Source organism: Plasmodium inui (assembly GCF_000524495.1).
Source record: "Plasmodium inui San Antonio 1 unplaced genomic scaffold supercont1.1, whole genome shotgun sequence".
In the NCBI taxonomy this organism is placed as follows: Eukaryota; Apicomplexa; class Aconoidasida; order Haemosporida; family Plasmodiidae; genus Plasmodium; species Plasmodium inui.
This window is the reverse complement of record NW_008481835.1, coordinates 1,337,183-1,359,473: the sequence shown is the minus strand read 5'-3', so window position 1 is coordinate 1,359,473 and position 22,291 is coordinate 1,337,183. Positions and strand designations below refer to the sequence as shown.

Here is a 22,291-nt window from a genome sequence, read left to right as displayed (position 1 = left end):
TCAAATTGGAGGGCAATAATGGGAAAAAAAGAATAAAAAAAAGAATAAAAAAAAGGATAAAAAAAAATAAAAAAAAAAAAAAAAGCGGCATGTACGGAGGCCGGCCAGAACTTTCCCACCACAGCCCCCTTCTTTTCCACACTGCGTGGGGAGACCCTCGTAGTGTGGGAATTTCGGCGTCGGCGCTTCACCTATGGGCGTTTATCACTTGACCGATTGCCGCTTGCCACATCACCGATTGCCGCTCACCACTTCACCGCTACATCACTCCTTCAGCATCCACCTCCTCGTCGTCCAGCGCATGCAGCAGAAAGCTGAGGGTGCTCTGGTTGAAGGCACACTGGTCAAGGGACCTCCTCAGGTGCGGAATGATGAGCTGATGCAATTCGTACAGAAGGAATCTAAATTTCACGTCAAACAGGAATTGGTTCCGATAAATATTCACAATAGACAGCACGACGTTAATGGAATACTCGACGTGGAAACTGAACTCTCCACAGATTTTATATTGCCCATAATCATTTTGAATGCGCTGGAAGAAATAAAATGCCATCAGATACGTCTTGATATAATTAAGTAACTTATAGGCATAGGAAAAAGGCAATGAAATTAACACCTCATGTAAAATGTTCTTCTTAATGTTGCACATAACCTCAATGATGAACTCAAATGGATTTTTATTTAGCAGTTCTGGTCTGGGCTTCACCTTATTTGGAGGCTGAACAAAATCAGGAAGTTCATTTTTCCTTTTAGCTTCTTCATACTCTGTTAAATTTTTAAAATAAACATCCATTAGGGTTAATTCCTCGTCAATTATGTCCAGATACTCTATTAGCTTCTCCGATGATTTTATCGTGTCTATCGTTTTAATAGTGGCCTTGGTTAGAAGAGCATTTTTTTCCACAGAGGATGGATAGGATAAATCATTTCGGACGGCCTCTTTCTCAATCTGCAGATTCAATTCTTTATCTCTTTCTTCTTCTAGGAAAATCAAATCATCTTCTCTTCTCGTCCAGCATCTAATACTTCGATGCGTTCCTGACGTTAGGAAATAATTGTCCTCTGTATTTATAGCTAGCGAAGTGAGCACTCCAAAATTACCATCCATGGTACAGATGCACTGGAATTTTATTGCGTCCCACATCTTTATGAACCCATCTCTAGATATACTTATCAGATTATTGCTCTTGTTAAAGAAATGCACTTTTGTGACGACATCACAGTTGGTGTGCATCCTCTTCATGATACTTCCGTATTCTATGTTCCATAGGAAGAGAAATTTATCTGCTGAGCTCGATGCCAGCACCGTGTTGTCTTTCGATATATCCATGCACGTGATGGGCAGACTGTGCCCATACAATGTTAGGTGCAGCTTTAGCGTATCACTATAGAGAACTTCTATCAAATTGTTCAGGTAGCCCACACAGATGTATTTTCCGTTGGGTGAATAAATTGCGCAGCTGACTTTGTCGCTTAGGTTGTAGCAGTCCGCTTCGTTGAAGCTGAGGTGGGTCGTTTTGTCGCTGTTCTTTTCGGTGTTTTTTTCGGTCTCCTCCTCCCCGTCCGACGGTAATTCTGCAGATTGGGCTTCCCCCGAGCCGCTTATTTTCCGCCGCTTATTCGCTCTCCTAGCCGCTTTGCCCAGTGGGGCGCCCTCCCTCTGCTCTCTTCCACCGCGTTGTCCTCTTCCGTCCAATTCGCCTCTTCCATCGCTCTCCCCATCGCTAGATTCAACGCTGGATTGACCACTCGATTCACCACCCGATTCGGCGCCCCCCTCCCGCCAGTACAACTCAAACACCTTCAAGTAGCTCTCCTCCCCGACGGACAAAAACCGATTCTTCTGTCTCACATTCTTGCACATGCTGATGATCCCATTCGCGTGGGCCTTGTGCGAGTGCCTCACCTCAATGTTCCTCAATTCGTACAGATAGATATACCCAGCGTCATCGCTAATGAGCAGATAGTCGTCCTCCTCACAGAACAGCGCATTCGTGCAGCCCTCCAAATTGATGGTGATGGTATTCTGGAAGGTTCGCATGCTCCACAGCTTCACGTACTTCTTGCAGATGGAGACCAGCAGCTCGTTCTTCTCGGAAAGGCTCAGAAACTGTACCGTGCTGTTGTGCCCCTTGTTTATTTCGCACGTCTCCTTGAAGCACTTGGAATAGTCATATATCTTTTTCTCCACAATCTTGGCAGGCGCGCTGAGGTGGCCGCGGGATTCACCCTTGGGGGCGTGATCCTGGTGGGATTCATCATCATCGCCTTCGTCATTATCGGCTTCGTCATCATCGCTTTTGCTATCATCGCCTTCGTCATCATCTCCTTCGTCATCATCATCTTCCCCATCACTCCTTTCGTCATCATCACCTTCCCCATCATCACCTTCCCCATCATCACTTTCCCCATCATCACCTTCCCCATCACTCCTTTCGTCATCATCTCCTTCGCCATCACCCCTTTCGTCATCATTACCTTCCCCATCACCGCGCTCTTCCGCGTCACCCCCCTCCTGTGGGTCAGCCTCCCTAACGACGAACTCATCCCGTTTAGTCAAAACGTCGAAGAGGTTCACCTGGAACACGCTCAAACGATTCGTGACGTACGCAGCGAGGAGGTAGATATGGGAGTCCCTCTTCCTCCTGCGATACAGGTCCAGGTACTGCAGCCTGAATTTGCAGTTGTAATAAAAGAGAAACTTCACCTCATCATTGGCTGTGTGGAAGTGATACTTCCCATGGACAGCAATTTCTTCGTCCAGACTTCTCACCTCCTCCATCAAGTTGATAAAATCTATGTGTTGGGTTCCTTTAAACTTCTCGATCCTTCTGGCTTCTTTCAAAATGGCTTTTTTCTTCTTCTTCAATTTTTCTATGATTCTTTTTTTTCTATTTTTTTCTGATTTTTTCTGATTCTTCACCGAGTTTATTTTGTACAGCTCGATTTTTTTTACATTTGTACAGCAGAGTAGAATCCCGTTGTTGTCCCCATCGGCGCAGTAGTTGCTTCGGTTGCACAATTTTACCGAAGTGTTGAGTGATTTCTTTATAACACTTAAAATGTGTTTATCGGTCTGCTTGACGTCCGAATTGGGTTTCTTCCCATGGGACAAATTCTCACTTAGGTGATCATCCCGGTTTTTTGTCTTCCCCTTTGCGTTCCCATCATTAGGAGTGTCGCTATTCTGAGCAGCCTCTCCGTCTGGGGCTTGGTCTTTCTCCAAATGGGTCCAAATGTCGTCATCACGATGGTTACGGTTATGGCTATCTTTATCGCTATCCTCATCATAGAGCAGACGCTCCTCTTGCATATCGAGACCATCATAGTGGGTCTCACTTTGAACAAGAAAAATCATCTTCATATTTTGTACTCGACTGTTGCTTGCGCGTTTAATAGAGGCTAAGACGCTGAGGTACACTTTGGAGGAGCTGCTAAACTTGTCGTGGCCGCCAATAAGGATGTCAATTTTGTACACCTTTATGGCCGAATTGCAAGCGACGATTAATCTCGTGTTCGTTTCGTTAATCAGGATGGAAGTGATTTCTTCTTCACAGTCGACAACAGTCTGTACACAGAGCTGAATGTTTAAATCCCAAACTTTGATGAGACAATCTTTCGATGCACTGATGAGCAGATTATTATTAACAAAATTATCCACATAGTTATTTCTCCTTTTGAGAAACTCTATATCGTTTACGACGTTGGTGTGTCCTTCCAACTTAAACAACCCTTGATCGTTCACCACATCCCACAGTATGACATTGGTGTCCTTTCCACATGAGCAGAGATAACTCCCATCGTCATTAAATTTCAATTTATTTATGGCTGATGTATGTCCTGAGAAAGTCGAAGTTACTTTGTTCGATTCGACGTCAAACACTTTGATGCATCCATTAACATACCCCACCGCGATCATATTTTTATCCTTCGGATTTACACATATGTGCGTCACGTGGTAGGAGAAAAAATAATAGGGAGCTGTGAAGGGCACTGTGAGTTTCTTCTTTATTTCCTTCTCGTGGATATTCCATAGGCCTACACATTCATCATGTCCTGTGGTGTGGTAGTGGGGGGAGAAAAAAAAAAAAAGAAAAATGAACAGTCATTTGGGAAGCGGCGGACTGTTGCTTATGTTATCAAGCATGCGAGGCGGTTCGCTGAGCACGCTTGTGGCATATCGGCTGACCAGCCCGACTTCTCAGTTATTCCCACTTGCCTGACAAAATGCTGCTATAGTTCAGGAAAACGCAGTTTGAAAGCTTCGAGTTGACAATGCCGAAGCAGTCCTCGAATTCGTATCTGTCGTAGGACTTCACCATCGTTCGATTGAAGAAATAAATGCGGAGGGCGGGGGGTGGATTGCATGCTTATGCCAGCCAATCCGGAATGCTAAGTCAACTGGAGTTGCAAAGAAATTGGCTCTCCCGCAACTGCGTATGTTTTGCCTTCGACGTTGCTTTTACGCGGGTCTTTGGATCTCCATCGATAATACAGAACAGACGTGGCGTCAAATGTGGCAGCAAAGATCGCGGCATTAATGTCAGTAAAACCGCATCAAAACGGTTCAGCCGAATGGTGATACGAAAAGCCACTTCTTCTTCGCAGAGCGACAAAATGTACCCTTTTACCATTTCGCCTGAACCGTTCAGGTAAATTTTTACCGTTTGCGAAAACGTACTTTCATCTTGAGCCCCCGTACGGTTATGTAGTGGGCAGATCTGACAGTCGTTTTTGTAAGTCAACTCTTCAGTCGAAGCTGCGCCGTTGTAATTTAGAAAGGCGCCATTTGCGGCAATGTAAATTTGTTCTTTCGTTTTACCCCTCCGCATTTAGTACCTTTTTGTTTGTTCATATGGCAAAGTTGTATCTGCTTTTTTTTACCTGCTTCTTACTCTTTTTATCTGTTTTTTTTTTTTTTCTCCTGCCTCCTACGCATATTTTCTTGCCCGCTTAAATCCGTGTCGGTTCCCACTTCCTTTGCAGTGTTCCCCAATTTTAATTTCCCACAAGGGCAGTCCCAAATTTAGAAATAGCCATACAAGAGAGTCGATTTTGAGAAAAAAAGAAGAAAAAGGCGAGAAATTTACGATTATGAAAGTATGACACATTTGCTGTGATTTCTTCAAAGGAGCAATGAAAATACCCCTGCTGAGGATTGCTTGGCAGGATAAGGAGGCCAACATAAAAGTAAAGCAAAATTGCGCCAGTTGAATGCCCCCGAATTGGCTTCTCGTGTACCTCTCCTGGACAAGCAGACGAACTGATATCACACGGCAGCATAAATGAGACGTTGCGAGGTGTCATCCCATCTGTCATGCGAACTGCCAATCGACAAACTGTACACAAAAAAATGCTCCTTTTTACTGTTTAACGCGCCAAAATGGAACATAAGCTGAAGGAAAATACACATGGCAGTGGTAACATCGGTAACCGCAACAATGATAGCCATTGTGAGGGGAAAGGTAAAAGGACTAAGGCTAGGGGTGGCTTCTCAAAAGGGAATAAACACCCAGAGCTCCACAAAGTCACGAGTGAAAATTTGCGGGGAAACAATTCAGACTCCTCAAAAGGGAGGGGGCGAGATGAGCTCAGCGACGGTATAAGGAACGACTTAGTCGATCATTTGATAGAGGGGATGCCCATCGAAAATGCCGATGATGGAGATATGGGCGATGGGAATAACTGCAGACGTGAGAACAGCTACGACCCCGAGAGAAGCTACGATCCGGAGAAAAGCTACGACACGGTGAGAAGCTACGACCCCCAGAATAGCTACGACACCGAGAAAAGCTTCCTCCGCGAGGACAGCCATCCCGAAGGAGCCAGCTGGAGCGATGACTTGAGCCTCCTGTGCAGAAGCTTCGACAGCGGAAGCGGCGAGCACTCGGATGAGCCCCCAGACGACAGCGTCGCAGAATTTATAATAAAAAAAAAAATCTATGAAAGGAACATTGCCATGATTGAGAGACAAATACAGACGAATAAGCTCAACAAGCTTACGCGGGCACGGGAGGCTCTTCTAGAGATGATCGTACTAATAAAAAATAGGAAACTAAGTTTGAGTTGATCGGCTTTTCATGACGTCCCATTCTTTGTGACGTGCCATTTTTCGTGACGTGCCATTTATTTTATGGACAGGATAAACAAGTTGGTGCGCCTTTCTTGCGCAAGAGGGGACCCGTTCGAGCAAGACGATCGCCCAAAAAATCGTGCCAAACAATATTTTTCAAAAATTGTTTACCAAAATGTCTAGTGCAGATTATACGTGCCCCCGTGCGTATGTGCCATATAAATCACGTGAACTACGGCACTTCGAGGGGAGGAAAAAAAAACATGCGGATAAAATCCCAAATCGAATTGTCCTCACAGGACGACGTGCAAACATGTACGCACGTACGTACAGCGGGATAAGTTTGCCACACACAGAAAGACAGACACACCCATCCAGACGGCTGCTTATTTTAAGAGGACCTCTTCTTTGCCTTCTCCTTGGGCAGCGAAATGTTGTCCAGGATGCCCTGAATGTAATTCACCTGACTCTCTCTCATGTAACTCCCCATGCTGTTATTTTTTTTGTAATTTTTTACAAAGCCGAAGAAGGTTTCTCTCTCTTTAATTAAAGCTGCATATTTGTTCATAACCCGTTCGATATGCTCCTTATGGACAACTTCGTACGTAAATAGGAAAAATGGATACAGGATTGACAACTTCATTTCGGTTTTTTTTTCGAAATAATCGAAGTTTAATAGGAACAAGAGGAATTCGCTTACTCTGGTCCACACCTCGAGGTAGACGTCGCGAAGGGTGCGCCCCGGTTCGCCTCCCTCCGTGTGGCCGCTTATGCGGTGCTTTTGCTGACCATTTAACCCCCCCCGGACGAGTTCGTAACATTTGTAAAACATGAAGACGTTTTTCACCAAGTCGCTAAAGTCGAGGTCCTCTATCGGTGTCATCTTCATGGCGACGGTGAATTCGACCATGTCGAGGAAGTGCCTGCAGCGGGAGGGAGAAAGAAGTAAAAAAGAAAGGAGGAAAGTGTCATCACCTCTTCGAGCAATTCCCACATCGGGTATACCCACACGGATGTGCAAGTACTTGTCTCTTCTGAAAAACGCGCTGACGTGAGGCAGGCCGCCTCGCCCCAACAATTCTGGACCGCTAATCGCAGTGGGCACAGCCAAGGAACGCTCAAAAGTGGAAATAATTACATGACGAAGTGGAGGATCGTCTTGGTGTAGGTTGCCCATTCATCCACCCGGGCATCTCCTTGCGCAGCCGCTTCTCCTACAGCAGTCATCCCTGCTAAACTGCCACTTGTAACAATTTCAATTTCGTTTTTAAACTTAACAGAACTGATCAGATGAATACTCCGCAGAGTGTTGTCAATTAAGGTATCCCAGTCATGCGGGAAGTTGCTCTTCTTGGATGTGTAACAAAGGAAGAAAAACGAAATGTACAAATGGAAGTACCCTTTTATCTTAGCCTTCTCATGAAGTACCAATTGTACAAAATTGAATCCACCCTTATCTTCATAGTGAGGAGAAATAAAATGAGGAGGCAGCTGGAAATCGCTCTGTGTCAGTTTGTCAAATAGGGACAGAAGATACGAGTTGAATTTGAAGATGACGTTGTGTATAATGCTTTGGAAGGACTTAAATAACATGTTGTGATATTTTTTCTTTTTAACAATCAGTGATAGTAGAATGAGAGCATTGATCTCCTTTTCGTCACTTATGTGAATTTTCTCTTTCTCCCTTTGGTCATTTATGTGAATTCTTTTCTTCTCATTTTCCTCCACGTGGTCGTCTTTCTTGTCGCAATGCAAGGGGGGCACTTTTATCTCACTTCCCTCCTCTGACTGGGGTATCTCCCACTGGTGTTCTTCCTCCCCGTCAGCGAAATAACCCAGCGCAGCTTTTTCCACAAATGGATGGTTTCCATCTGCGTGAAGAAAGGGGCTTCCCTTCATGGCGAGTCCCCACTCCGGGTCCGCACAGGTGTGTAAAAAGACAAACTCAATGGAGGCATTTAAGATGTGCATCTGTGCTGAGACAACCGACTCAAGTAAGCTCCACTTGTGAAATAACGGGAGGATAAATTTTCGACACGCATGTTCATTCTTAGCTCTGTGGAGGGAGAGTAACTGCCTGCGAGCGTAGCTGTGTATTCCCACATAATCCTCCTGATTGAGATTAACATATTTAAGTATTTTGAAATAAAACTGCTGCATTAGGGTGTCTATGCTGGTGAGGAAGTAATCCTCCTTAAATTTGCTTCTGAGGAAATTCTCCATTTTTTCCGAGCCGCACATTTCCATTTCTTCCTCGTTCTTCGGCTTCAACAGGTACGCCACGCAGAGGAGAAGGGAGGCGTACTTCACATACTTCCCGTTGATGACCGGGTCGTCCAGGAGCTTCCCCACATCACGCAGCGGGGTCTGCATCGTCCCTGTGGTAGCTCCCACTAGGAACCCCTCTCCAATTCTGCCCTTTCCAGTGCTCCCCGCGGTCAGAAGCACGGAGTTTCCTTCCTCCCCTAACTTCACGTTGGTAATTTCGAATAGGACCGAAGCCAACTTGTAACGCTGCACCAATTCCATGTTCGTAGCGAATTTACTGATGCAGATCATGAGCGCAGGGTAATCATTTAATAGATTGACGCATTTCTTTGCCTGCTCCTTTATGGAGCATTCCCACATAGAATAAGTAATTAAATTGCAAGACAGCTTAAGGAACTCAGACATTTCTCTGTTTTTTACCCTCTCATGATGTTCATACTTTGCATAGGACAACTTCCTGATGCATAACTGCACGTTGTATGTGAATAGATCTTTCGTGACACGCTTCATCAATTCAGTGAAGTCGATTTGGTTGGAGAGATTTTCATTTAATTGTTTATTCAATTCGAGGATAAGGGCGATGCAATTTTTCCGTACTCGTAGAGACTTGTCATTTATGAGGTATTTTATTTTGTGGAATATTTTTCCAAACAGTTTGTGTATCTTCTTATTTTTCGCCATTTCGCAGAACCCAAGAAGGACTTCCACCTTCACATTGTCGTATTGTCTGTCCCTTAGTAGCTTGTTGATCAGCACTTCCACGAGGGCGGATCTCTTCTGTTCGCTGATTATTTCCCACAGTTCATTCAGGATCTGAATGGACATTTGCACGGTAGTGTGACGCAGTGGTGTAACGGGGAGGTGTAACGGGGCTCCGTTGAGAAGCGGCACCGCTGCAGAGACGGTAATGCAGTGGGGACACATTTTGGCACCCTTATGATGCACTTTTCCTGTCCCACTCTTTCTTTCTCCTTTCTGCTCACATGACATATGCACTTGGCCACGGCCTGCAGGACGCAGGCGTTCACGTCTTCAGCCAAGTCCAAGAGGGCATGGTAGGCTCTTGGGCAGATAAAGACAGGGGGTGGAGAGGGTCAATATGTGCATGCAGTGAACTCCTAACGAGAAGGCAGCAATTGGGGAACACTCTCATGTGATGTCTGTCTGCACTTTAGCTGTCCACTCCTCTTAGCTCACTTCTCCATCGAGGCTAGGTAATTCACGTTCTTTATGCAGGGGTCCTAATTTAGTACCGTTGGAGGGGTAACAAAAAAAAAAAAAAAAAAAAGGAAAAATGAAGAATACACCAAGGGGTTAGCGAAACGGAAGGAAGATTCTCACTAGACTGACGCTAAAGTGATGCGCTCTTCGCATTTCTCCACCAAATGAAGTTCAAATTGTCAATTACCACGACGGGGAAAATCAGCTGAAAGATGCACGTGGCGTTGAAGCGAAGTTTCCAGTTGGGCGACTATAATAGTTTTGCAGAAAGGGGGCGTTATCCACACGGGGGAGATATTCTTTTTTCTTCTGATCCATGACATGTGGATTTTCGTCTATGCATACACAATAGCGTATGCCTGTTTTATGATCCCCCTTTTTTGGAGGGCATCCAAAATGTTGTCTCTAAGTACTACCTACCCACAGGGACACTTACCATGAGGCTCCTCCAAATAACGGGGTCGTAAATTTTGAAGATCAAATTGTTGATGCTCTTGTCCCTTGGCGAAATGAAGCGGGGTCAATACCAACAAATCATGGCAAAAATAAAGTGAAGACGGCAATGTGATAAAAGGAAGCACAGTCGACCTCGTATATCCCATCACATGAAAAGTGTAATCACTCTAAAATGGGAATAACATAAACGATTTCATCCTCTTTTCGTTACCCCTTATTGTTGTGGAATATACTTAGAACATTTCTGAATCGTGCTGCGACTTTAATGGGACACTTTAAGGCCAAGTTGACGAGGTGCTCAATTTGCATCTCCAGTGTTTCTTTCATCATTCCTTCGCAGTTCTGTTGAGGAAGTTGCGATGGAGAGGGGGTGGAGGGCGGAAAAGTCAGTGACCCAACAAATGGCAGCCTCCATCACGTGCACTCATAGGTGTATAGGAGGGAGCTGCCCCTTTGCTGAACCGATACGCATAAGTGTGCAAGAGAAGGCAGAATTCTGCACATGTGTTCGCAATTCTGTGAAGTTTGCATAGGCCTTCTCCCCATCTCGCTACTAGCGTGCACCGGGGTGATGGTGGCTACCCTCCTTTGTCATTTCATACCTTCCACGTCGAATGGATAATCTGTGAATAGTGACTGATGCTGTCATGCGTGAGGAGTACCGTGTTGTGCACGAATTTCTGTCAGCAGTCGGAGGGGGAAGCAGACCGGCATGTTCGTGTGGCATGTCTATGTGGCGTATCAATGTGGCATGTCAATCGGGCAGGTAACCCCACGTGGGGTGAGACGACTACCCTTAGATGCACTGCTTAGCAAATGAGAAGGGACAACGCCCTTCGATTGGTGTCAAACTGCAAAGCGGCTTTTCCCCGTTTGCCCCGTGTGCCCCTTTTTTTTTCTTTTTTTTCTATTACGTGAAAAAGGTGAGACGCTATACTTTCGTGTTGAGACCAAACGTGTGCCAGAAAGAATTTCCCATCGGGGCTGAGTAAAGAGTGGGAATAAAAAAGCCCAGGGGAATAATTTTATTTTCCATTCAGCTTGTTCACACTGGATGGGGGATGACATATAGTCACGTCTTTTCTCCCAACATAGTTGCTAATCAGCACCCCACCATACCCACAGGGTGTCTGATCTCACTCCCTTACTGTGCATAAAACTTGGGCAGATTCAGTGAGTAAGAACAGAGCAGATAAAACGAGTTAGTGGATTTTTCTGGAACTCCCCATTTTATATATTTACACAGGTCTTTGTTCTTTTTGAGTTTAGTGACGTCTGCGCTTTTGCCCTGCTTGTTGGATGTGAAGCAGTGGAGTGAGTGAAGCAGTGGAGTGAGTGAAGCAGTGGAGTGAGTGAAGCAGTGGAGTGGGTGAAGCAGTGGAGTGGGTGAAGCAGTGGAGGGGGTGAGGCAGTGGAGGGGGGAAGGACGAGACAATGCTGTACACACGGGAGTGGCCACAGCTCAGCAGGGTGTACTCTCCAAACAGAAACTCTGCCACTCCCTGTCTATGTTTACCTCCGACGAACACGTCTTCCACAAGAGAAATATCAATAGGTTCACTTTCACGTGCTCTGAAAATTCATTTTCTTCTAAGTTCAGTTCGCATAACTGGAATAAGCATTTCCCAAAGGACATGCGCACTTCTCTGTCGCTTAGCATGAATTGGACCTCTGTAGGTGAGCGCGATGGGTTAGCGGCATGGGGCAGCCCCCCCATGTGACTTTGTGGTGTAACTTTGCCGTGTGACTGTTCCGTGTGACTACGCAGAAGTAACTGCTCCGTGAGAAGACACCTGCCTATGCCGATAGCCAGGCCACAAAGACGGTTCTGCACGTGGGACTAATCCTGTGCAGGTCTAACCCCTCCCCCATCCATACTAACCACTGAGCTTATAAAAAAGGGTGTAAAAATTGGCATCCAATTTGATGTGCTTCTTCCTCTTCTTGTCACTATTAGCCAAGTGTTGTAAATATATACATATAAAATTGATGCAGGTGAGTAGATACTGCCTGTCATTTTCTTCCTTCAAAGTGGGAGCGGCGAAATGGGAAAGGTGAAATGGGAAAGGTGAAATGGGAAAGGTGAAATGGCAAAGGCGGAGGAACAGCTGTTGCAAGTGCGTCTTTGTCACCCTCATGAGGGTGTTAAGGACAGACTTGCCACAATATACTGCTGAACGCCACTGTGCAGAATTGCCATAGTACCCTAAAGAGCAAAGTCGAATTCTTCGCGTCGTAAAGCAGCTTGTCTGGAGGGGTGCGCTCCTCCAATGCTTTGTGCAAGAGGAGCCATATCTCCTCATATTCTTTTGCCTTGCATGACTGCAGGGTGGATAGAAGCTCCGTCTTCCGAAGGGGTCACATTACGGGGAAGTAAAAAAAAAAAAAAAAAAGGCGCGCGCACCAACATATATGTGTTGGATGCCCTATATTGTAGCAACGGTAGAAGAAAAGAAAAAGCGGCGTAATCTACACACACCGGCGGACACCCTGCCCAGCAACCCGATGGCCGCTTCCCGATTGCAGCTTGCCGCATACCTTCTTTTTGCACAACTGTTTCAAGTGCGCCAACTCGGTGAGGTCGGTCATAATTTCTTTAAATATCATTCTGCGCAGTGTGATGGATGGCCGTACTACTTAGGGGGTTCAAATGTGGGTAGTTACTCAGGTGTAGAAGTCCCTAATGCGTAGGAAGGCAATTACATAACTGCATGTATAGATGGCTCTCCCCCCTGAGCTAGCGCCACTGCATCACTTTTCCTTCCCTGCGTTCACACGACCTAAGTGGGACAACCGATTGAGTACTTGCCCGCGAATTTTCAGTCAGAAGTGTTCTCCACCACTGACGCTGTGCCTGTCCGTCCCTACTCTTTTTTTTTTTTTCCCAAATTTCCACTACTACACAATAACGGCGTATTGATTTTAGCTAATTAGGCGAGGTTTCTCAATGTGCAAAAAAAAGACGGCAAAAAGACGGCAGAAAAATGGCAGAAAAATGGCAGAAAAATGGCAAAAAAACGGAAAAAAAACGACGCAGTAAAAAAACAACAAAATGCAGCGAAGAGACACAAAGTGAAAAAAACGCGGTTGTTTACACAGCAAGGACGCAGACACAGAATCAGCGCGTGGCAAACGTGTAGTAGAAAAGGAGAGGCACGGATATGGGCATGAAGTGGCCACGCAATGGGCACGCATACGGACATGTTGAAGCCAGCGAACGCCAAGGCGCAAGGGGGCGGATAAACAAATACACATATGCGCATACATGAATATGCTCGCACGCGCACCAAGTGGAAAGGGTTTAAGGTTATAAGTTGCAGCAAGTAGGTGCGCACTCCGCAGGGGGTCCTCAAGACAGACACTTGCGTAGCAGCCGACGCGTAGCAGCCCACGTGCAGCAGCCCACGCGCGTAAGTATATACATATGGATAACACACATACGGATGGATACATACACGCACATACGCATGCACGTACACCCATGAGAAAACAAAAAAAAAGGAAGGAACTTACAAAAAAGGCCAGGTAAACGCACAAGCACTCATGCGTGAGGAGATGCCTAACCGTTTAGGGATGATCGCTCAGCGCCTTAGGGGGAAACACAAAAATAGCTAAATAGCTGTCTTGAGGCCAAGCACTCTCCTCATCTCCCTACTGAGTCGGCTGTTAGGGACGTTCCAGAACTACAGCGCGCTACTTCGCAGGAGCATAGGGCATACACACGGAATGGAAAAAAAAACGTCGCTCAACCATTCCATCACGCCAAAAAAAGAAAGAAGAAGAAGAAAAAAAATCACTTGTTTTCATCAGACGTATCGATGTTAATACATTTATACACTGCACACTTATCATTTGAGTGCAAAACTTTCCCCTTCATTTTTTCGTTCACCTTGTTAAGCTTTAGTATGTTCGTTTTTGCGTTTTGTTTTCCACATGGAGGATCATTTTTCATTTTCCTTTTCTTATACAGTTTCATTTTTTCGTTGAGGACGTTTGAATTTAGGTTTTTCTGCTCGTCCGGAATAATGAGGAGGTTTTCTTCCGTGGCTCTCTTCCTCTGCGCGCTGCAAATGCTGCTGCTGCTGTGAATGCTGTTGATGTTTTTCACGCTGTTCACGTTTTTCACGTTGTTCATGCTGTTCATGCTGTTGTGGTGATTCGAGGCGTAGTTACTAAAAATGCTGCTAACGGTTTGCAACTTGTTGTTTCTCGGTAGGGTGCTGTGCGAGAGGCCTTGTGGGGGGCTCTGACCGTTGCTGACCCTGCTGACCGCGTTGGACATACTCGGATTGCTCTGCATACTCGGCATGCTAGACAGGCTGCCCTTCGGCTGACCAACATAACTGTTGCTGCCGATGGCCCTGCGCTGGTCCTGGCCAACCTTGCGGTTGATCTTTATGCTTCCCACGGAGCTATTACTCGTGCTGCACTTCTTCTTCGTTATGTCCTCTATCAACATGCTGATGTTTCGGAATTCGCCTTTGCTTTTGTCTCTCTGGTTAGCCATTTTTGTCATCACCTGGTGTTGTATACTAGGGGAGTTTTTCTCCTGACTCTCCTCATCGGAACAAATAATTATGTGCGTGGCGGTGCCCATCTTCTTCTCATTTTTGTTGCTTTTCTTCTTGTCCGAATTCTTTTTGGACAAATCGTTGGATGGCATTTTGTTCTGTTTCTTTTTCGTCAGAGAGTTTGTCTCCTTGGTGAGGCTGTGTTTAATCGAGTCACTTCGTCTCTTCTTGGTTGGCACTTTATCATTACCCCCACCTGTTGATGCACCTGATGTTGTAATGTCAATGGCGGTGGTGCTGCTTGCCTTGCTTTTCATTCCCATGGCACTGTTCATACTTGATTGGCCATTTTTTCCACCCCCCCCCTGCTTCTTATTGCCTGCATTTTGGCTACTCCCCTTTGAATGGACCAGCAGCAAGTCATTACTGGCCATACTCCCATTGCTCCCAAGGCCTCCCCCTTTTTTGTTGTTGCCTTTATCCTGCAACTGGCCTTTCCCTCCCAATTTGCCTTTCGTCCCCTCTTTACCATGTTGCTGATCAGTAACCACGCCTCCCCCCTTGGCACTGTTTCGACTTCTATAATAGGCATTATTCAATTTGTGCATTTCGTTGGTGTCAAAAAGAAAAACCTTCTTATATCTGGATTTATCATATGATATGTCCACTTTGTATTTGTTCTGATAAAACTCTACCAGCGCCTCTACGTAATCAGGAGCAATAATGATGCTGGTCTTGTACCGGAAGTTAAACAGGTTAGTCAATATTTCGGACACCGTCATGTGGGGTAATTTCACAAAATGCTTATTGTGCTTCTCCACCAGAGCTTCAAATCCTGCTGATATCATATCTTTTAGGAAGCACTTTTGCTTAATAAACATTTTTACGTAATTTAAAATGTCGTACGAAATGTCTACAAATTTTTGAAAAAATATTTCCAACACTTGGTACTCTTCTTCCTTCTGTCCGCCATTGCGGTTGGCACTTTTGCTCGCCTTGGGACCATCCGGTTCGAGGTCCGTATAGCTTTCGCTGTTTTGGCCGGATCCCTTGGTTTTCTCTCCATGCTGCTCTGTCAATGGGGGGTCGGCGGCTACTATGGTGGGCTCTACTGTTGCGTCTACTGGTGCATCTATTGTTGCATCTGCGAGTGCTTCTACTGGTGCCTCTACTGGTGCCTCTACTTGTGCCTCTATTGGTGCCGCCTCCTTGCCATTCTCCCCGGCGCACTCCTTTTTCGACAGGCCACTGTTTTGCGCACAACTGTAGTCACTGCCCGCCACCTTCACCTCGTCCATCTGCTCGATGGTGCTATTATTCGAAAAGTGCATAGACACACTGTCGCAGTTTCCTTCCGCGTGCTCATTCTTTATGTTGACTAATTTGACCTTGACACCTCCTTCCCCTGTGGCTTCCCCTGCGGCATCCCCTGCGCTTTCCCCTACACCTTCCACTAGTTCCTTCTTCACCGCGCTGACCTTAGCAGACTGCGGAGTAGAAACACATTCCACGTTCCCCTCGTACTGGGGTACACTTTTGGGACTATCCGCCGCTTTCAAGGGAACATTGTTAGATGCCTTATCCTTTGCTTGATTAGCGGCTTCTTCTTTGCCTTGCATCTCCAGCATGGTGCTCTTCTTTTCCTTGCCTGCATCTCGTGCGTCTATCAATTTTTCACTTTCCGGAGCTTCTTTGCAGCTGGGCTTCGCATGAGCAATGCCATTCTTGCTGCGATCGATGGCCGCTTTGCTCGCGCCTCGACCGGGGGAGGAGCCCGTTTTCGGTCCCTTTGGGCCACGATTGGGGCTGCCCCGCTCAGATGCGTTGGCGATGCCGACAGAGGTACTCCCAATCGTGGCCCCCCCAATCGTAGCGCCCGTCCCCAATGCGCCCTGGCGAGCCAGCTTCTCCTTATACTCCTGGAAGGACCTCCACGAAGAAATATCCTTCAAGATACCATTCAAATGCGTCTTATTATTTTTTTCAAAAATTTGCGAATTTTTTATCTTACTAACGAACTCCTTCTCACCATTAATGAAGACCATAATGTTGTAGTGGAAGAGGTGTTCGAACCAGATTCTGCAAATATCTATATCGTTAAGCACGTTGGACGTTTTATTCATAATGGTTGTGAGCCACCTGAGCTGTTTGATATCGATGTCGACGTAATCGTCTAACGTTTTGTCAAAATGGTTAAGCATGTTCTTTTGTTTATTTTTGACTTGGACAAATATGCTGTGAATGTTCCCCTTTATGATGGCTTGTATATCTTCTATGTTAACCTCCAGGGGGAGAGCATCCAATTCCTTTTCTAATTTTTCGAAGGAATTGAAAAATTCTGGGGGAATGTGCCTTTGGAACTTTTTCCAGGCAAAGGGGTTGAATATGATGTCCTCTTCAGACCCTTCGGACTCTTCTGCGTCTTCGCCATTTTCGTCTTCGGACGAGGATGCTTCGACGTCTTCCTCACTTGATGAATATATAATAAAATTTCCTATATTTTTCTGATAATTCATTATGCCCATGTGGGACTGGTTTAACTCTATGACACTCTCATCAGACGAGTCAGAGCAGGAAGAGCTAGATGAATCGTACCGCTTGTACTTATCACCGTGTTTGCAGAAATACTGGTCGCCCCTTTTTTCCTTGCCCTTCTTCACCTCGCTCGTGCACCATTTAGTTTTATTCTCTTCCCCCTTTTCATCGCCAGAATAGACGTACTTACACTTGGAGCTGTAAAACGAGATGAAGGAGTCCGGGTTTATGTCCACATAATCGTCGGACATGTCCGCACTCCACACACTGTATTCATCTTCTATCTGTCTGGTGAGAATGATTTCATTTTTTGTCTTGTTCAATTCTTTATACATTTCTTCGTCATCCAAAAATGGATCGTTAATGTCGTAGAACATGTCCCCCCCTCCAACTTTGAAATACGTTGTTGGGTCTCCAACTAAATGCTGAAGGTTTATCCTATCCGACAACGAGTTTATACACTTTAACAAAGGGTCTAACGACTCTTGCTTCTTTTTTTGGAGGTTAAAATTTTTAAAATCTTCACCAGGCACTACGGAGGTACCTACCCCCATTCCTATGCTGCTAAAATTTTTTGGAGCATTTTTCCCTTTCACCATTGTCGTTTTGTCATTAGAAATGGGCATGTTTCCCATGCTCTCCATATTTTCACATGAAAAATGTGTGCTGGGAACATGTCTCATCATGTCAACATTTTCGCTAATTATTATGTTACTACTACTGTTGTAGCTTTGGTAATACACAAAGTTGCATTCATTTTTATATTTATTTAAACATTCCGAGTAGAAGTCAACCAGGATGCACCTATTTTTTGCACCGCCGAGGTTGACAAATATGTTGGTGCCATGTTTATATCGCTGAAGTATGAGGTCTTTCTCAATCACATTTTCTTCCTCTACTTCTTCCCCTTCATCGGACAAATTGGCTTCATCATGCAGGAGATTTTCCTCCTCCGTTTCCCAGCTGCTTTTATTTTTTATCAGACCGCTTTTCCTTTCCGGCTTTTCCATGTCCACATTCCTTTTCATGACAGGGTTAGGTAAATTATTATTGTTCATGTCCATTTCATTTTTGCTTACGCTTATGCCAAAAATCTCTGCGTTATTTTCACTTTTATTTTCTACATTGTGGAAACTTCCGATTTCTACTTCTTTTTTTTCTTCATTCACATGAGAAGATTCTATTTTGTTAGTCTTACCCTTTCTTTCATTTTTATAAAAGGCCTCTGTTTCGTGTTCTCCTCTTTGGTTACTTTTTTCGATAGTAGCCATTGATTTTCATTATACTGAAAAATGTATGAATGGGTCAGGCAAAAAAAAAAAAAAAAAAAAGCTAGCTCATTGGGCTTACGTATCCCATTCGCAGCAACGATGGTTCTGCAAAGCTGACTCGGGTTTACTGCAAGTGAGTGGAGCTTATTGCAGTACAGTTGCGTGGAGATGAGCAGCTACGCTTGGGCATCCCTAACCGGTGTTCATTTCTTCGGCTAAAGGTCCAAAGTTTGCTTGACCCCACTTAGCCCCCTTTTGCCTATTAGGCGTGTTTCGTGGCTCTGGCGTTTTGAGCGTTTGGCCCCTTCGGCGAGTGTGCTCGATGCGCTCCTTTTGTTCGTTTTAATTTTTACGCCGCTCAGTTGTTGTGTGCGCTTCAATCGGCATGTTTTAGGTAACCCTGTTTAACTCAGCTTTGCTTTGCTTTTTGCATAATTATGCAAATTGTATGTGTTCGCATGTGCGTGTATCTTTGTTTCGTTTTTTTTTTTTTACTTTATTTTGTTCATCTGTTTCATGGTCTGTTGATTTGTTGGTTTGTCGGTTTGTTGGCTTGTTCGTTTATTGGCTTGTTCCTTTGTTGGCTTGTTGGTTTATTTAATTTTCATTTCTTTCTCTCCCTTAGCAATATTCCTCGGCGCGTTTTTTTTTGCTTAATTCCGTTCAGAATTTTTGATGTGCTTACTTGGTTCGTTTCGTTTATGTGGTTTGTTAGACTCTTATAGTGTCTTTGTCGCTACTGGATGCCGAGCGGCTTACTTTACCGTTGCAGTGCATTTTACCCAATTAGGAAAAATGTACACTTGTATGCGCCATGTCATGTATTGCACTGCGCTATGCTACATGTTCGTACGGACGACCAACTTGTGCGTGTTTTCCCCGTCTGCACGAGACTCGCCAAATTCGTGTGCGCGGAGTTAAAGGTAAAAATATGCACGGACATGTGCAAGGGTGTACAAATAAAAAAGCGAAAACGTGTGGGTACATGTCCCTCAGTGGCATGTACAAAGGGCTACGCTCGCGAACGTGGTGTGTATGGCGAGCGTTTCTGTATTATACGACCCCCCCATACGTAATATACGCTTATGGATTAATGAAAGTGGGGAAATTTTAAACGGGCACATTGAATGTATATATATGTATCCATATATGTACATATGTGCGTCACAAATGTATACATATCTATTTACACATCATGCAGAGTGTGGAGTTACCCAACAAATGAATTTTGGATGCTTCGCGAAACGGCCTTTGCGCAATGTTTTGTCGACAACTACTCTATAAAATAAAAAAGGAAAGGATTGAATGCGTTAAAGTGAGCAAGTGCAAAGAGGGATATGCGCTAACTCCCCTGCGAAAAGGAATTATCTTGAGTAAGCACGCATACAGGTACATTCATATAAGCACGTCCATACGCTCCATCATACGTATTATTTATAACGCACATTATTTTTTTGCCCAACTTTGCCTTTGTTAAAAAAGCATAATCTTTGCGTTAAAGAATTTTTCTCTATTTCTTTAGCGGCATTAACCTTCCGAAAAAAAAAAAAAATAAAATAAACAAATAAATAAACAGATAAATAAACAAATAAACAAATAAATAAATAGCAATAAAATAATGAGAAAATGCAGAAAAATAATAAAATAAATAATGTCATAAGATATGGTACTAGACGTATATATATACCATTGCGTTTCCCTTGTTTTAACATTTCTCTTCTCTAATTAAAAAAAAAAGCGCATTTTTCATTTTTCGTGCATCACACCTTTGCCAATACAATTATATAAATATATGTAGTACACAAAAGTTCTCTTTTTTTAGCAAATATATATTTCTTCTCATTTTATCCTCCTTGCAAGTAATTCAATATATGCTACCTTTTACTACTATTGTTTAGATCCCAAAAAAGTTGGGTAATTTTTAAAATTTGTTCGTGCCTCTATTGTCTTATTTGCTATTTTGCCACATTAGAAATATATTTACTCCTCAGAACAAAAAAAAAAAAAACGAAAAAAAATAAAGAAAAACCGAGGAAAAAAATTAAAAAAAAAGCGAGAAAAAAATGAGGAAAAAATGAAGAAAAAACAACGAAACGATTAAAAGTATCACAAAAGTAGAGAAATTAGAAAAAATCGCAAAAATTAAAACAACCAAATGGGTTAATTGTCAAACTTGTTACCTTTTAAACCAGAAATGCGTGCATGCCAAATTCTAATTTTGTAATCAACCTCAGCGCAAAAAAGAAAAGAAATGGATATCTCGTTACAGTGCGAGCCAAATGCCAGGACGCGCCGCATAAATATACAGCGTGTCTTTGGGTAGTACATATGCGCATGCCCTTCTACATACAATAACATTCCGTTCCAGCGACTCTATTTGAAAATCGTTTCCCCAAAGGGAGAGAAACTCTTGTTGTTCATACAATATTGCAGGTTCGCCTTTTTTACAAATTGGCACGCAACAAAGAAGAGACAGCACCCCCGACAGTTTACGTGCCGCGTTATGGTTGTACATTCACCAGCACGGAATACTCGTTGGGTGAACAAAAAGCAAAGAGAAAAAAAAGGACAAAGGAACCACTAATATGTTTGATTGCAAATATGTTGCCAAAAAATATGTCTAACTGGGACGTTGCTCATTTTTTCGCGTGCCACTTCACGTCTTTTGGCCAATCACCTGTGCATGTGATTCAAGTATAGCCAGTTTTACCCCCCTCCGAATGGATCTGTCGATTCCTACGCCGAGTAAAACATATCCTTATCCAACATTTGGGGTTATCTGCACACCTGTAGGGTCTTCTACCCTCTTCTCCCTTATTTGCAAAACCGTTCCAAAACAGTAAAGGAGGATGGGGTTGGTCTATAACCTGCCCTCGCTTCATTTGTTCTTCTTCTCGCGGAGGTGTACTATTTTTCCACAAGGTAAAATTTATATGCTAAAAAATGGGTCAACATATAGGTGCAAAATGAAAAGACGAGGAAATACCTATGAACAACTCAAAGATGCTCAAATGGGGATAAAGAAAAAAAAGAAAAAAAAAAAAAGACAAAGAAGTTGTACTAATAAAATGCGCAGGGAGGTGGCTCCCTTGGTGCATGTTGTCTCTAAATATATCACTAATTTTTTCGCTTCTTCTTTTTCGTTCCTGCCTTCGCTATGCAAAATGGGAACCCGTTGCGACGGTTAAACTGTGCTCTCATAAACAGGTTCGAATTCGCGCAATGGAGAGGTGACAACACAGGCTAATTTTAGGCTTCTCTTTTTTTTCGCAAAAAAATAGCGACAAATTGAATTGCATATGGGAAGAGGGGCATCAATGGGATACTCATTGTCGGAAGTTTTTGTGCCGTTGCCCATTTTGTCTCTTCTCTCCTTTAGAAACCTCGTGGTGTTTCTCCCTTTTTTTTTTTGTGGGGGGATGGGGGGTTCCCCCATTTTAGAGGGGCAGGAAGCCCTTGAGGTGCTGAAACTTCTTCTTGAAGTTATACAGATGTTTGTTAAATTTTATATAGAGGACAAACAAAACGGAGGGGGTCTTATGTGTGGGGTAAATTTTAATGGAGGAATTGAAATAGACTAGAGCCTTCTGAATATTCTTAGCCACCCCTATGCCGTAATAATGCATGAAGCCTAAATTGTAGCAGGCGTGTGATATGGTTTGAATGACGTAAAAGTTGTTGGGGTAGTACGAAATAATGCTTTTGTAATGGTGATATGCTAGGTGGTAGTCCACCTCGTTAAAGGAGAACTTTAATCCGTAGTTGAATCGCCAGCGGTCGTTAAAGATGAGGCCCTCTTCGTCGACGAAGTCGGCGGAGATTATTTCGTCAGACAGGTTAGCCTTCTTCGCCTCGTCAGACAGGTTAGCCTTCTTTGCCTCATCAGACAGGTTAGCCTTCTTTGCCTCATCAGACAGGTTAGCCTTCTTTGCCTCATCAGACAGGTTAGCCTTCTT

The 22,291-nt window shown here is 44.1% G+C and overlaps 5 protein-coding genes across 5 annotated transcripts in view; 1 reads left to right on the top strand and 4 right to left on the bottom strand.

Moving 5' to 3' along the window:
• Nucleotides 1–259: 259 nt before the first annotated feature.
• C922_00309 (hypothetical protein) lies at nt 260–4,832 on the bottom strand (the record flags this gene model as incomplete). The annotated part of the gene is made up of 2 exons (XM_008815926.1): nt 260–4,056; nt 4,682–4,832. 2 exons carry the CDS (start codon nt 4,830–4,832, stop codon nt 260–262), a joined length of 3,948 nt encoding a protein of 1,315 aa, XP_008814148.1.
• Nucleotides 4,833–5,383: 551 nt separating this feature from the next.
• C922_00308 (hypothetical protein) lies at nt 5,384–6,070 on the top strand (the record flags this gene model as incomplete). Its single annotated transcript, XM_008815925.1, has 1 exon — nt 5,384–6,070. The coding sequence occupies one exon, from the start codon at nt 5,384–5,386 to the stop codon at nt 6,068–6,070; it is 687 nt and encodes a 228-aa protein (XP_008814147.1).
• A 394-nt stretch (nt 6,071–6,464) lies between these two features.
• C922_00307 (hypothetical protein) lies at nt 6,465–12,625 on the bottom strand (the record flags this gene model as incomplete). Its single annotated transcript, XM_008815924.1, has 14 exons — nt 6,465–6,996; nt 7,212–9,154; nt 9,325–9,403; nt 9,539–9,582; nt 9,750–9,812; nt 9,999–10,062; nt 10,230–10,360; nt 10,621–10,698; nt 10,933–11,002; nt 11,167–11,306; nt 11,535–11,689; nt 11,901–12,042; nt 12,224–12,364; nt 12,557–12,625. The coding sequence occupies 14 exons, from the start codon at nt 12,623–12,625 to the stop codon at nt 6,465–6,467; spliced, it is 3,651 nt and encodes a 1,216-aa protein (XP_008814146.1).
• A 1,186-nt stretch (nt 12,626–13,811) lies between these two features.
• C922_00306 (hypothetical protein) lies at nt 13,812–18,335 on the bottom strand (the record flags this gene model as incomplete). The annotated part of the gene is made up of 1 exon (XM_008815923.1): nt 13,812–18,335. One exon carries the CDS (start codon nt 18,333–18,335, stop codon nt 13,812–13,814), a length of 4,524 nt encoding a protein of 1,507 aa, XP_008814145.1.
• Nucleotides 18,336–21,772: 3,437 nt separating this feature from the next.
• The window catches only part of C922_00305 (hypothetical protein), a gene marked incomplete at both ends in the record, with an annotated part of 3,057 nt that continues 2,538 nt past the window's right edge, over nt 21,773–22,291 (bottom strand). The window contains one exon of the mRNA XM_008815922.1: nt 21,773–22,285. Within this exon, the coding sequence (XP_008814144.1) occupies nt 21,773–22,285 (513 nt within the window). The remainder of the gene's footprint in view (nt 22,286–22,291) is intronic.